The sequence below is a fragment of the Pogona vitticeps genome, chromosome 6, assembly GCF_051106095.1.
Source record: "Pogona vitticeps strain Pit_001003342236 chromosome 6, PviZW2.1, whole genome shotgun sequence".
Lineage (NCBI taxonomy): Eukaryota > Metazoa > Chordata > Lepidosauria > Squamata > Agamidae > Pogona > Pogona vitticeps.
Genome location: NC_135788.1, coordinates 8,169,885 through 8,185,347, shown reverse-complemented (window position 1 = coordinate 8,185,347; position 15,463 = coordinate 8,169,885). Strand labels below are relative to the sequence as shown.

At 42.7% G+C, this 15,463-nt stretch overlaps 1 protein-coding gene across 6 annotated transcripts in view; it reads right to left on the bottom strand.

The window, feature by feature from the left end:
- Positions 1-15,463, bottom strand: part of DPP6 (dipeptidyl peptidase like 6) — a 490,996-nt gene that overhangs the window by 216,220 nt on the left and 259,313 nt on the right. Inside the window, exon 1 of one of the 6 annotated variants that reach the window (XM_020779740.3) lies at positions 5,573-6,186. The exons of the other annotated variants lie outside the window; for them this stretch is intronic. Within the exon in view, the coding sequence (XP_020635399.2) occupies positions 5,573-5,629 (57 nt within the window). The 5' untranslated portion in view covers positions 5,630-6,186. Of the gene's footprint in view, positions 1-5,572; positions 6,187-15,463 lie in introns of those variants that run through there. 6 annotated transcript variants of the gene reach the window in all.

The following is a 15,463-nucleotide window of genomic DNA, read 5'->3' as shown; positions in this document are numbered from 1 at the left end:
GATTCTATGATTTTTCTTGTACAGTTTTAGCCATGTTTTTTTTAAACTTTAAGTTGTGTAACTCTGTTCATGTAGAATGCTAGGGCATAATGCATGGAGTATGTGTTTGTGTGGGTGTCATTCCAAAAGGCTTCTTTCTGTAACTAAGAAATGACCTTTGTTAAGGACAGAGGCTGAAATTTGACTCCTTCTGCCAAACAGGGAAGAAGGAAGGGATAGCCAACCTTCTGAATATTTTAACCACTACTGAGAATGCCACTTAGGAGGTAGGAAAAACAACAAAATTTTGAAAAGGTTTTTCCTAGGCTTTCCTACGCCTCAGTTAGCCTAGTTGGGATAAGAGAGGCATCTTGACATAAGCGATACATTTCAGCTGTGACTGCAGACTTGCTGCCTATTGTCTGTGGCACTGCAATCTGTGGCTTTGGAAAGATATATGGTGCGGGGTGTTTCCTTAGAGTATCTGAGCACATGCACTATCCACTGCTTACAAAAGAATGCTTATTGTGATATATTACAAACTGAAAACCCTGCATATGCAAAGTAGCCACCAGGTCTTTCTCTTATTTTATTTTTTTGTTTTTTGGGGGGGGGGGAGTGCAAATTGTTTGATGTGTGTCTGTGCCTTTTAATCCATGCCTTGATTTATATGTTACACGAAACAACAGTTTAGTGTTGCATGTTTGAGATCCAGGCTCATGAGTCCATTTTCCTCTTCCAAAGCAACAAGGAGAGCAGAGCATCCTCCTCCATTTTTTATGTGACTACACTGACACATTAATGTGTGAGCCAAGAACTATTTTTGCATGTTAACACAAATGGTTCTGGACTTGGGAGAAAGGGAGAGGCTACCAACGTACCTTCTGCAGTGAAAAAACATGGTGTCCCCAAACCTGAATGTTCCCATTTAACTAACCATTGAAGTCAATTGGATTGGAAACTTCCTATCTTTATAGTTTAGTGCATAACATTCTTTTTTAATTATTAAGAACTCAAGGGTTGTAATGAAAATGCTTTTGGAAAACTTTAGTCTTAAGTGGTAGGGTAGAAAGGATAATCATAGTTCAGTTATCCAGAATGCCTCTGACGCGCAGCAATGTCATGAGGAATGAAAAAAGAGAACATTCAGCTTCTTCTATGGCAGTTTATAGCTGCAGTTACAGATTCAACAGAGACAAATCCTCAACGCTGCTAAAGAAGCACTTCTACTATATGACAGGTAAATTGATTTTAATGTAAGGCAGCAATGTTATTCAGAGATGACACCTTCCCTGCCCTCCCCCCAAAGCACCCCCCCCAAACTGGAGACCTCTACAAACTATCTCAAAATAGATAATGTGTTGTGGGCTGCAATGGGGGAGCCAGCCTCTATAGGGTCATCCAAAATAATGTCTTTCTTTCTTTCTTTCTTTCTTTCTTTCTTTCTTTCTTTCTTTCTTTCTTTCTTTCTTTCTTGATTGGTTGATTGATTGATTGATTGATTGATTGATTGATTGATTGATTGATTGATTGATTGATTGATTGATTGATTGATTGATTGATTTGATTGATTGATTGATTTGATTTGATTTGATTTGATTTGTATCCCGCCCATCTGGTCTATACGACCATGTCAATTTTTAAAATATTTTGTTTCATTGGAAAAAAATATCCATGAACAACTATATTCAGAAAATAGGAGAAAAGAGCTTTCAACTAGCATTCCTAAGGTGAATGCTTTGTTTATGTGCATGTATGGTTAGATCTCAATTACAATAATATAGTAGCTGAAGCAGTTCAAAGCTGCTGCTTGGGACATGTAGGCACATGTTCTTCTCAGTTACTTACAAAACACTCCCCCGCTCCCCAATTTAACTGTATCTCTCCTAGACCATCATCTTACCCACTTGTGAGCGCAATGACAAATAAATTTCTTATGTCTTATGTCTTATGTCTTACTCATGCTTACACAAATGCATTTCAACATGACTTGCTTCCAAAGTCAGCATGCATAGGACTGCAGCCTCCAGGGCGAACTTTGGCTGCAACAGTGCAGATTTTAAAAACAGAGGGAGGCTTCTTTATGTAACAGCCATAACTTAGAGAAAGCATTCCCTATCCCTAGCTTAGGAAATCAGAACTCTTACAAGGAAGCCTACCCACTATTTTGCCCACCTGACAAGAAGCAGGAAAGGCGATCACTGATGTTTCTCATCAATATAAGGAAGTTTTACTATGCAAAGCAAAAAAGCAAAGTGTGCTGCTTATATACTGCTCCATAGTGCTCAAAGCACTCTCTGGGCAGTTTACAAGTTAATTATGCAGGCTACACATTGCCTCCCGCCCCCCAGTGAGCTGGGTACTCATTTTACCAATCTCGGAAGGATAGAAGGCTGAGTCAACCTTGAGCCTGTTACCTGGGATTGAACCCACGGGTCGTGAGCACAGTTTTAGCTGCAGTACAGCAGTTTAACCACTACGCCACGAGGCTCCTTGATAAAGTATTCTTTAGTAAGCTGAACAGAATGGAGTGTGGAGGAAATATGGGCTCAGATAATTGAAGATGCAAATGTTTTTCCAGCCACTTGGGCTGACAGCTTATTCACAAAGCTTGTAGTAGCAAGACACAGGGCTCATTAAACAGCTGGACGCCAAACACACTGAAGGGGGAGGTGATGTCTACAACAAGTAGTAATTATTTTGAATTCACATCTCATGCAAGCTTCATCTATAGAAACATCACTCCTGACTAAAGATGGACGCTTCGTATTCATATCCAGGGAAAACGAATACAAAGTGTGCCAGCAAAATATGTCCCGGTGGTCCATTCCTGTCCCTGCCTGGAAGCAGCATGGTTCACTAGCCGGGCTCTGTATGGCATATGCATCCGTCAACATCGGCATTGTGCCAATCATGGCTGGCATTTCCCCACCTCTGTCCACAGCTGACTGCTCAGCAGCTGGGTGGGGAGATTCATATTCCCACCTCCTCACTGGAGTGGTCTGCTGTGAGGTCAGACGAGGAAGCACCAGCAGGACTATGGCCATGATTGGCATGACATTGGTGTTGACGGATGCATGGACCACTTACAGAGCCTGGTAAGTGGACTGGGCTGGTTCTGGGGGATGGGAATGGACCAACGGGGCACCTGTGCTGGCACACTTTATATTTATATCCCCTGGATAGGAATACGAAGTGCACATCTCTACTCCTGACCCATAAGTAAACAATCTTTCATAAGAGAACATAGGGTGGAAAAGTTGAAGAAAGTTTTTATGATAAGGATTTGTCCCCTGTGAATCAGAGGTGTGTGTTGGGGGCCCGAGGGAGTTGTTTGCCATTTGAGCAGAAAAGCTGATCAAGCCTTTTGCTCTCATAAAATGTCACCCTGAAAAAGCAGCTCCTTTCGTGCTATTTGTGACTACACTGCATTTAAGGAGGAATTGGCCATCTGCTTTTCCCGCCTACCTTTTAAATAAATGCATATGCAAAGAGACAGGAGGGAGGAAAGGATTGCTACTCTCAGTACAATAAGCCAGAGGAAAGCTATTTGAAGAAATAATTTGCATTTTGGAAGATCTCTTTTAATTAGTCCTCCACACTGACAGAACCAAAGTTACTGTCTTTTTAACTGACAAATGATTGATTTGAATCTTAACACTAAACCACAGTTTAGTATTACAATAATGAATGGCAATGAACTTTGGACTTACACACTCCTTGCTCCCTTAGTGCTCCCACAAAGAAGAATTAAAAAACACTCACTTCCATTTTAGATTTACCCACAACTTACAGCATCATTTGAACCCAGACAAACTGTAGCTAATCTAAACAATGATAGTTAGCTAAAACAAGCCAACATCAAACCATAGTTTATGAAGCTGTCCTGTTGCAACAAAAGAAAAGTAACAGTAAACACAGTTTAAAATTCAAACAACATTCTAAACTATAGCAAAGCTAAAATAGAAGTTGAGGTTTTTGATCTCCTTTCTGTGACAGCACAGTAAGAAAATAAGAGAGAGAGGAAGGGTCAGTATGTGAATGTAGGGAGGAAAGGAAAGGCAATACAGCACTATTTACCATTATGCTAACATGATCTAGCATATTGGCTAAGTCCAGACAATGATGGAGTAAATATATTTAATCTCCAACCCCCAGTGGATACGTTGGCAAGTGTGGATACAGGGAGAGAAGGGAGAGCTTGCTGGGTGAGGAGAAAGAAATTTTTGCAGCTTTCAGCTGCAAATTACCTTTGAAATTTTTGCAGCTTTCAGCTACATTTCAGTTGTCTTTTCCAGACTTTCCTATATGTCACCTCTTCTTATCTGTGCCTATTACTCAGGACTGACGAAGCGGCTATTGCTTTACCAGCAGGGAAAGTTATTTCAATTGAGGATGAAGTCCAGCTGAGAAATACTCATTTTATGAACTGGACCAGAAGAGCAATCATCCATCTGCACGTAAAATGTATGGAGGTGGCTCTGTATTTAGGACTGGTATTTCTGTTTGCCCCCTCCCCTTTCTTTTCAACTCGTATTGCTCCTGTAGGTCTAACAAGAATCTGGCATACAGAAATTAAGTTGACAAAGATTTTCTTGACATGGAGATAGATGGTAAGAAAAGAATCCACTTGCTACATTTTTTTTTCTGGAGCAAGGCCAAGGGTAGAGGGATGTGGGAGGCGGGAAGGATGAGTGGCAAACCTGTTATATGTACGATGAAAAAGGCAGAGCGGTCGTACACAGTATCTCCAATAGATTTAACATGCAGCCATCTCCCCACACAAGAATCTTGATTGGAATCTCGGCTCCTGCGTGGAGCTTTGCGGTCCTACAGCTGCTTGCAGACAGTGCTGCAATGAGGATAAGTGTTTGGGGCAAAAGTCCAGGGCCTCATCCAGCATAAGGAGTGGGAAGAGTGGGCAAATGCAGGACGGCACATTTTGAAGGACGCAAAGTGGTATACACACATGGCCATCTACAGAGGAGGGGACTCCCATAAGGCCAAAATTATCTAACTGCCCTACTGCTCACTATAATAGGTTCATGCACACAGACAACAATGCTGTGCTTCACAAGCCCAAGGCAGACCAATCAAATCTCCTTTTGTCATTTTAGGTGCAACGGGGTAAAAAGACGGTCCTAGGATGGCTGGCCCTTGTAAACAATTAGCAAATGTCAAAATGCATTCCTTCTAACATGAGCAGACTCTCCCCCTGCCCTCTACGCCACCTGGACTCCCGTCCCACCTGGCATCCAACCTACCGACACACACATGCATGCATAAATGCTCAGACACAACCTCGCACACCAGCAAGCTCCTGAACAAGATGGTCCTGTTCTATACATCAACGTGGTGGGACTTGAAAGATGAACACCCACACATTAGAAGCAGCAAATTGATACACATGTATTTGCAGTCAACTACATACAGCTCAGAGATAACAGTGCTAGCTTGGTGACTTTTTTTTTTTTTTGGAAACATCTGCCACATGCGACCAGAAAGGAAAGGCACACCAGCAAGCAAACTGACAGACATTCAAGGCATAAAAATCTGTATCTCTTCTCTACACAAGAAAAGTCAACAGCATTACCTGTTCCTGTTGTTGGACTGATTTTCCTGAAGCATTTTGTTCCTTAGCTGTAGTCATGGTCACCTACTTGTGCCCACTGCAGTGGGAAACGGGATCTCACAAGTCTGTGTGGATGTGTTTGATTGTATGCCCGTGCATGCGAGAGAGAGAGAGAGAGAGAGAGAGAGAGAGAGCAAGAGAGCTAGAGAGAGAGAGAGAGAGAGAGAGAGAGAGCATTCAACTGTGCAAATGTTTTCAGCCACCAAAGCTAAAGGATGAGGGATGGTTAACTAGCCCCCCGGACTCAATCACCAGCTGATAGCAGTTCCTTTTGCACTCCCCCCTTCCCAATTAAAATTTAGTGCCACCAAGATACATCCCACCCCCAATCTCTCTCTCTCTTTCTCCGTCTCTCTGTCACTCTCTCTTCCCTTTTCTTTCTGCTTTGTCAATTTAAATGAGGAGAGTGAAAGAACAGAAAGAAAGATGCTGAAAGGGCTCCTTCAATTAGCAACAGCCTCCTCAACCATCACAGAAACAATAACTGCTTGGCAACCAGGAACTAGCGGCTCAGAGCTGAAAGACTGTGATGTGGTACTCCCCCCCCCCTCTCTCTCTCTCTCTCCCCTCGCTCCATCTCCACTGCCAGTTGAGAACTAGAGCTGCGCATGCTCCCAATCAACCTTGTAGCAGAGCGTACAGAGTAGAGTTCATCAGCCTATTTAAACTGCTGGCATTTGCAATAAGGAATCAATAGGGAATGAATGCTGAGGGGCACCTCCCACAAACTGTCCTTCTGTTATGCTCACTCATTTAGGCTTAATCACAGCAAATACACAGTTGCATTGGGGCTCCTTCCAAAGCAGCCCCGGGGAGGCTTCCCCCGTGACATGAGTGGTTTTTGACATTCCACATCTCTGTTCATCTTTTCTTGGTAAAAAAAAAAAAAAGTTTGGAAGATTCACATGGTAGAGTATGTTACAGTTTCCACAGGGGTTGCTCAACACAATGAGACCATTCTCCTCTATTCAGCAGTGGTTAAGCCTCTTCTTCAGTACTGTGTCCAGTTTCGGACACTGCACATCAAGAAGGATGCTGACAGATCAAAACAAGTTCAGAGGAAGGCAACAAGGATGAGCATGGGAATGGAAACCAAGCCCTAGGAGGAAAGACTGAAAGAACTGGGAATATTTAGCCTTGAGAAAAGAAGACTGGGGGGGGAGATATGACCGCACTTTTCAAACACTTGAAAGGCTGTCATTCAGAGGAGGAGCAGGATCTGTTCTCGATCATTCCAGAGTGCACGACATGCAACAATGGGTTCAAGATACAGGAAGCCAGATTTTGGTTGAATATCAGGAAAAAACTTCCTAACTGTTAGAGCAGTACGGCAATGGAACCAATGACCTCGAGATGTGGTGAGTGCTCCAACACTGGAGGCATTGCACAGAAATTTAGAGAACCACCTGCAGTTATCCTTTGATTTGTGTTCCTGCATTGAGCAAGAAGTTGGACTCAATGCCCCCCCCTTTCTCTCTCTTTTCAATCTTTTTGACCATGCAAGCAGATTACACTGCCACAAAAATAGGTTTGCTGAAATCTGCCATACTCTTGATTTTTGATTTTACATTATAAGGAGAAGACTATTTTCAGGGGTCAACAGAACTCATTTTGAAGTATCTGTAAAAATTGCAGGGTGAGTAATTTTCACATTGTGAGGTCAGTGTTTTCCAATTTTGGCACAACTGCTACTAACTACAGTACTTCCAACCTGGCACACCACTCTTTTCTTGTGATAGGATATCATCTATTGCCCTTCCATGTGCTTCCACGGATGCTCTCAACATGTCCCAGAAGCCCGGCTTCATCCAGCGACTGGCAAGCAAGGAAAGGAATTCCAGCTCATCATGGTGAGCAGAAATTTAGTTTCCCATTCCTCAGCTGAAGTTTCTGGCACCGGACTGAAATTAGCCATTCTGCCTACATGGGCCAAAATCCTGTTGGGCACAATGGCCTGCATAATGGGAATGACTTTAGCAGCAGCAGATTGATGCTGATTCAGGGCTTATTTTTGCAATTTCAGGATGCATGCAACTTTGTTCCATTTTGTACATTAACCAAAATCGCGAAAGGAAGCCTTGAAGCAGTGGATGGACAGGTACAAGAGTTTAGCCACTGAAGAACAGTTGGTGTAGTAGATAGAGTTTCAGACTAGGACTCAGGAAACCTGGGTTCAAATTACAACCCAGCCATGGAAACTCACTGAGGGATGGCAAATAGAAATCTCACATGCTCAAAAACAACAACAACAACAACAAAAACCCAAACAAACCCAATTAAGGTTGTCGTAAATCAAAGCAATGTTACCACACATGATGACAACACTTCTTTACTGAAGCATTAGATTTATGCTTCATTCTGTCCCTCTATCTGTACATTTATATCCTATCCTAACCTTCTACCAATGATCTCAAGGAAGGAGGGCAGGTACAGGGTTCCCCTTCTGTCTTTACCTTGACTGGTTTTATATCATCCATTGAGGTTTTTTTTTAAATGATTTAAAAATTTAATAATCAGACTTGTTACAAGGCAAAATATATTACAATTCAATGTATGACATTACACACAGTACATAATGATAGACAAGAAACAAAACCTGTTCGTCGGGGACTACAACCCAGATCCCCCAATTTTCAGTCCCAAATTTAATCACTATGTCATATTTGAAGGTGGGATTATTCTTGGATCATTCTTAGATTACATATATATCAGCTAAAGCAATGCTTCCCAGCTGCTGATAGATCAGCGATGCAGAAAAATGGTGAAAAGTTGACTCATGGGCTGAAATCCTGTTGCTTAGCATAGTGAATCACGTCTAAAGTAGGCCTGTTGAATCAATGAAAATTACGAAGGAGCTGAGTCACCAAAATACCCACTGGTTCAATGGATCTACTCTAATTGTGGCATACTAGTCTAAGGAATAGGACTTCAGTCTATGTGAAACAAAAATATTTCCACATTTTTCAATATTTCTAAAGTAAGTCTTTAATCTTTGAAGGTCTTTAAAGATCTTTAACCTTGAAGGGGGAAGGGTGCACGCTGGGCAAATTCAGTTCTCAAGACTTCAGCTACCAGAGATGCCCCAGCCAGCAAACCCATCAGCCACAGACAGTGAGACGTGAAGTTCAATATAATTGTAGGGTCAACAGCAGAGAACCGGTAGGCCCAATAACTTCCATTTTCTTTCATTTTTTTAAAAAACACCACAGCCTTGTTTGAACTAGCAATAGCCCAAGATGAGATACATCGGATTGAAAAAAAAATAACAAAACGAATAACAAAAGAAGACAAAAACATTATGGCACCTTGAAGACTAACTGCTATATTTTAGCAAGACCTTTTGTGGGTCAAGTCCACTTCCTCAGACAAGACGTGACATGTTACACAAAGGTTCTGTAGCTTGGCTCTTATTTCCAAGAATCATTTTCTTTCACACAGAGCATAGTAACCTACAGTGTGAATCTACTCTCAAATAAACCAAAAATCTCTGGCAGAAAGCAACAGAAAAAGAAAATGGTGGCTCCTGCCACTTGTAAAGCCTTCTCAAGCTGCAGGGCTGTGACATCTTGCTTTGCGGCCACAGACTCATTCACAGCCATGTGGCCGACATCAACGTGATGATTTGTACCTCTTTGTCTGTCAAGTTAGCCTCTGCTCCTTTCCTGCCGTTTGAGCATCTGCTGCCACTTCACAGCCTAGTGTCCCACCTGTGTCAAAAAGCGGCTACTCATCCTGTATAGTTAATACCTGTCAAAAGAAACGAGGCACTGATGGGGAACTAAGACACTGAATTAAGTGAAAGTTCTTGGTGTGTCACAAAGAGAGTTGCCTGTCCCATTTTTCCCTCAGAAAGATACAGGCGATGGTTTTTTTTTCCTCCAGGAAAAATATATATGCAGATTTTGAATTTAATACATGCTACCAGTGTGCCCCCCCCCCCAGTTGTCCATTGATTTGGCTTGTTCATTATCTCAGATGCAACCATTCTGATTTAGCACTGTCTTCCAGTTCAAGAAATAATTGCCTCTGGGCAGCTAGGCAAAGGCAGTTGCGTCAGTGGGGTGAGAACAGATTACTTCTGTCTGTCTTTTTGCTATCTGCAGGCCGCAAACCACCAAAACAAGTACACTTGAATATAGCGGACAGGAACAGTTGTCATGGCTAGCTGCTTTCACCTCCTTATTTGCAAAGTTGAATGAAGCCCCAGATAACTTTCGAAACAAAAGGCTGCTCTTTAACTGTCATGGTGATTTCAGTCTTAGAGTGTATTATAGTCTAACAGTGAGGCCCCTATTATTATAACTTAGGTCCTACAGTTCCTGCATTCAGCGCTTTAAATGGTTTTGACGTCATGGTGGAGGCAGGAGACAGACAAACAATTCCATGATTGTTTTCCATTACATTGGTTTTTCATTTATTCTACAGCAACACTTTTTTGTGTGTGTGCTCTATTTCTTTTCTCAAGGAAATAATAAAGAAACAATTCTCCTTTTTTTGAAATTACAGTATTATCGCTGCAGTTTTCTACAGTAAAAGGTAAAGGTTCCCCTTGACATTTAGTCCAGTCGTGTCCGACTCTAGGGCGCGGTGCTCATCCCCGTCTCCAAGCCGTAGAGCCAGCGTTTGTCCGTAGACAGTTTCTGTGGTCACGTGGCCAACGCAACTAGGCACGGAACCTCGTTACCTTCCCACCGTGGTGAGTATCTATTTATCTAGTTGCATTTTTACATGCCTTTGAACTCCTAGGTTGGCAGGAGCTGGGACAAACGACGGGCGCTCACTCCATCACGTGGATTCGATCCTACAACTGCTGGTCTTCCAACCTTGCAGCACAGAGGCTTCTGCGGTTTAACCCACAGCGCCACCACGTCCCCACGTTCTACAATATTAATGCTTAAATGTTTGAAACTTGGGACACCTTCCAACTTACTTCTGGGCGCCCTCACCAAATGTCAACCACCTGACCACAGATGAAGAAGACAACAAAGAGCTTGCATATGATTCTATCCAAATAGTGTGCATATTTCCCCAAAATGGGGCACCAATCCAACGCTGACATTAGAAGACCACCATCACAGGCTACTACTCACCCCTCCTAGAAACCATACAGAGTTTCAGGAAAGTGTCATCAAACAACAAGAAGGAATCTCCTAAAAAGCCAGGTCGGAATGGCAGGGAAAATACCGGACCAGACACCAAGGATGTTGGCAAATCCTTGAGGTCCAAGCCCGAGTCTGAATCTTTGGTACCAAGTACCACGCCTGAGTCTTTGGTATCAGGTTCCAAGTTGAGTTCCTATTAAAAACAAACTTTTTTTCAACCAGAAAAAAAAGAGAGGGGGTGGGTGAGCTCTGAGTTGTGAGTCAAGTCTAAAAAACAAACAAATCCAAGTCCAGGTAGAGCCAACAGCCCACCTTATGTCAGAGAGTCCCATGACTTGAGACCCCTCCCTGCCAGTCACACCCACAGCTATCAAGTGGATCGAGGAAAACCCTGTCTTAGGTGAGACCAGGAATATTTAATGTTTTAAGCTTAGCGAACACACATCTACACGCCTGAGAAGGGCAGCAAGTATTTATAGCAATTGCCTAGTTACCGACGCCTACCCAGCTTGCTAGCCTATAAATCTTGCTCATGCTGGTGAAGCAGACATCTAATAAACATTTATCTGGGCTTACAAAGTCATACTCATCCTTCAACATGTATGGCTATTTTAAGGGCTTCTGTTTCTACGAGTGTGTTTTGTTCGAAAGGAGCTAAGGTGGAGAGGGGGGTAAGAAAACTTCATAAATTGTGTTAATAAGATTAGTCTTGTCCTCTTTCTATACATCCATTATTCTGTCCACTGTACAGCATCATAGAATCAAACACCATCTGGTCCAGAAATTAAATCCACTCACATTTCTGTTTTATTTCTTCCACTAGTAACTTCATGTTTTCTGAGCCCTTCTGTCCACTGACCAAGACTGTGTTTGCAGTGTCACCCTTTAAGACTCCTATAAGCATCCAGTTCTTCTGCAAAGCCTTGCTTTGACCAAGATTGATTCACTCATTCTGTGTCGCCTGCTGCAGCGGGCTTGGTGTATTTCTCCCGACTCTTTAAACTCAGTCAGAACGGTTCCTCTTTTTTTTCCCCTTCTTCCCCGTGAGCTCATTAACAACCCCACCGGGCAGGGGCCATATGCAACCTGAGTGTTTTGCAAAGCATCTTGGCAAGGGACGGGCCCAAAATAAATGAAGTATTAATATGACACATCAGAAGAAGTGGCTGCCATCCACAAAATCCAATGCCAAACAAACTCACTAGCCTTTGAGGCGCGACAAAGCTCTTTGATGTATTAATAAACAGTCTCGCTAATATTGAATTAGATTTATCATAAGCATTCAGACAAAATTTGATTTCCATGATTTTGATTAGCCAAATACATGGTCTCCTAACAAAAGCTGCTGGCTAAATGAGTCACACTGGTTGAATCTAGATTTGGCATACTTAGAAGGGACCCACTGAGAAAGTAAAGGACCTAAATGGAATTCCTCTTAATTTCAATGAGACTGTTTTCAACCAATGACTTCCAAACCCTCTTTCAATGTTAGAGCCACAAAGACACTTCTCCCTTGAATTACAGCAGCACAGTTTTGATTATACATAGGGTTTCTTTTCAATCAATCAATCAGTCAGTCAATATTGAATAAATGTATTCGCGAATATTGTGCTGCTCTTCATCAGGAAGTGGCCTGAAAAGGATGGGTCTTGAGCTTACCTAGTGGTGCCCTGTTGTTGGCAGCATGGTGGCCTCTGGTTGGAGGGTGGTAGTCTGATTGGGCCCTTCTCCTGTCACCTCCATGTGGTGGCCGAGGAGGGTGTTGGGGCATTCTGGGAGGCTGATTCAGGTCAGAGAAGGTGTTGTGTGTGTGTGTTTGTATGTGTGTGTGTGTATGCACACGCACACACGTGCGCATACATGCATGCACAAATCAATTGTTTATGCTTTTCAGTTGTGTTTTTAGGGACATAATATTTATGCACGGATTTTAAACTACATGGGGATCTGGCGCCTCTAACCTCATCGTTGTTGAAAGGAGAAGTGTACCCATATAGGGATCCCCCATATTCACTTGGCATGAAACATTCCTGATGCTGGTGGTAGCTTAAGCCAAGCTGGTGGATTTCCTCCAGTGTCCTATGACCCCAGTTGTGAGCAGACGTTTCGGTGGCAGTAATGCAGTTTAACCACTGTGCCGTGAGGCTCTTGTACAATGTATACTGTACAATGATAACAGGTTGCTAAACTATATTAAAACATAATTAGATTAGATTTTTTTGGCATCCTTCAGTCTTGAGTGACTATGGTAATGTGCTCTGAATAGAGGTCTTGGAACAGCGTCTCGTGTGGCTGAGAAGGCCAATTTGAGAGTGACCATCCCTTCCACACTGAAGACAAATACAATCTGTGCTCCATCCAGCTCCCTGATTTTGCTGGTTTGGGAACTGCCTCTTTGCTAGGCAACATTACTCAAATTAAAACTGAGCTAAAACAAATTTTAATTTAAAATTTAAAATATCTACATTTCATAAATACAGCATTCACTGGCCTAGGAAAACCCCATCCCGCACTTTATTGCTTAAAAGCCTGCCTGAAGATGAAGGTCTTTGCCTGGCAATACCTATATTAATGATAAGATGGAGTGGAGGGCATACAATGTTTAGATGACAACATGCTAGGTAGATGCAAAAGCAAGTGCTCCTGAGACACAGAAGCGACAGCTGTTCTCCCTTTGGTCCTATAAAATCAAACAGTATTCATCAATTTTTTTGAAAAGGTATTTCAAGCATGCTGGTTACAGAATTGTAGGCTGCAATAATTTCACTTGTGTTCATATCTGCTCTTCTCATTCTTTATCAAGCAAGATGATCCCACTGATCCTAGCACATCCCCTTATTTGAAACCCAGTACAGACAACATCACATTGCTGGCACAGTACGGCAACCAACTCCAACTAGGCACCTGGTACGGACAGGTAAAGTATAGAAGCTACCACCATGTATCCTGTATATATTGTACTGTGCATTGACTCAGTGATGGTGACAGGGAAGAAGCTCTGCATAAGGAGGGAACCTCATGAGCTGGGAAAACGAGGTGATCAAAGTTTCAATGCCGTGCCAGGCTACTCCCTACAGTAAGTGTACATCCACCTGTCTACCTCCAGCATAGCTTCAGTACCATGGAATATAACACAGGTGTTGGGATACCTGGGGTCCTAGGAGTGTGTATTCCAGGGATATTTATGTTTTTCATTTTCACTGCTTTAATTCAGCCCCTCCCCTAAACTGGTTCAACAGTGAGAGAGAAACTGCCGGGGCCTTGTAAGCAGGATGAAGAGAGACGGAAAGAAAGAAAGAAAGAAAGAACATCAGGGATAAAAGGACTGGGGGAGAGGTGAGAAGAGGGAAAAAGGCAGATCCATGAATAGATGATACAAGTGGAAAAGCAGGAATCTTGGCAAGTCTTTGAGTCCAAGTCCCAAGCCTGAGTCTGAGTCCTGGAGTCTGAGTCTCTGAGTCCCGGGTCTCCAACTCACAAGTCCCTACCTGGGAATTCTGGGAGTTGTAGTCCCAGCAGTCTCCATCTTGGACTAGTGTGAACCTTCTCAGCTGCTGTAGAGGCCTCCCGTGTGCATGCTCCTGGGCACAGGAGCTCTGGAGTAGGGAGGGCGACTGTGGGAGTGCATTCCTCCATGTTCTCCCCACTTCCTCCCCCACAGGTATTGCTTCCTGATCACCAGGAAGGAGGGAGGCGGAAGGTGGGTGGGTGCGTGGGCTAGGGACTCAACAACATGACTTTAAAAAATGGGTCCGAGTCTTTTCAAAACAAATGGAGTTGAGTCAGAGTTGATTTGCAGACTTGACTGTGAGTCACGAGTCTCCATCACTGCTGAACAGCAGAGGTAAAGGCCACTGAGAAACAAATGGGACTAATCCAGGTGAAAATGGTACTTCTGCTGGTGCAATATAAAACCTGACCCCTGGGAAACAGGATGGGGCCCGAATGCTGCTACTCTGCTGTGTGGACAATGAGTTGGGCTTTAATTTTAAATAACCATGTGCCAACAACTCCATTCTGACTTATGAAAACCTTTATCTCCACCGAATGTTGAACATGAAAGGAAACTCTCATGGAAGGAAATCCTAGCACCACTGTTTCTTTGAAAGATTTCAGTCTTTTTTTTTAAAAAAAACTCTCCCCATTCCAATGACAGGAGATAAAGTAATGATAGAAGATAAGGAGATGGATAAAGAACCTGGTTGGGCGGTTCAATTAAAAAGGTCACATTAAATTGCAGCAGTTCCTTCTTTCTTCTATATTAAAAGAATGACAGACAGCTCTCCCAGGTGTCTCCTTTGTACTAATGCTTGATTTTGACAATCGGTACCACTAGCTATACAAACAACACCATAGTGACATCTAGCAGTGATGTACAAGCGTTAAAAGAACAGTACAGTACTTGGAGCTATTTAAGATGTCAGAAAAATGGAATATATTATATGAGGTTCATGTAGGTTAGCTATCCTGACGAAGAAGTTGGAACAACCACTGTCTAGACCCTTGGTTCACGACCTGCTTTGAGTCAGAATTCCCTTTTATAATGGCCAAGTAAACTGCCATATTTGCTTTAAAAAAAGGCATTTTCATGAGGGTTAAGTCATCACTTCTCAGAAATTATAGGCTTCTTTATCCCCCCAAAGGGGGATATTCTGTCCGCAAAGGTCAAGGAATAAATTATTTGACAAGGGTACAACACATAAAAGGTGACCCGTGTCTAGACTAGAGATGGGGGTATTCGTGTACAACT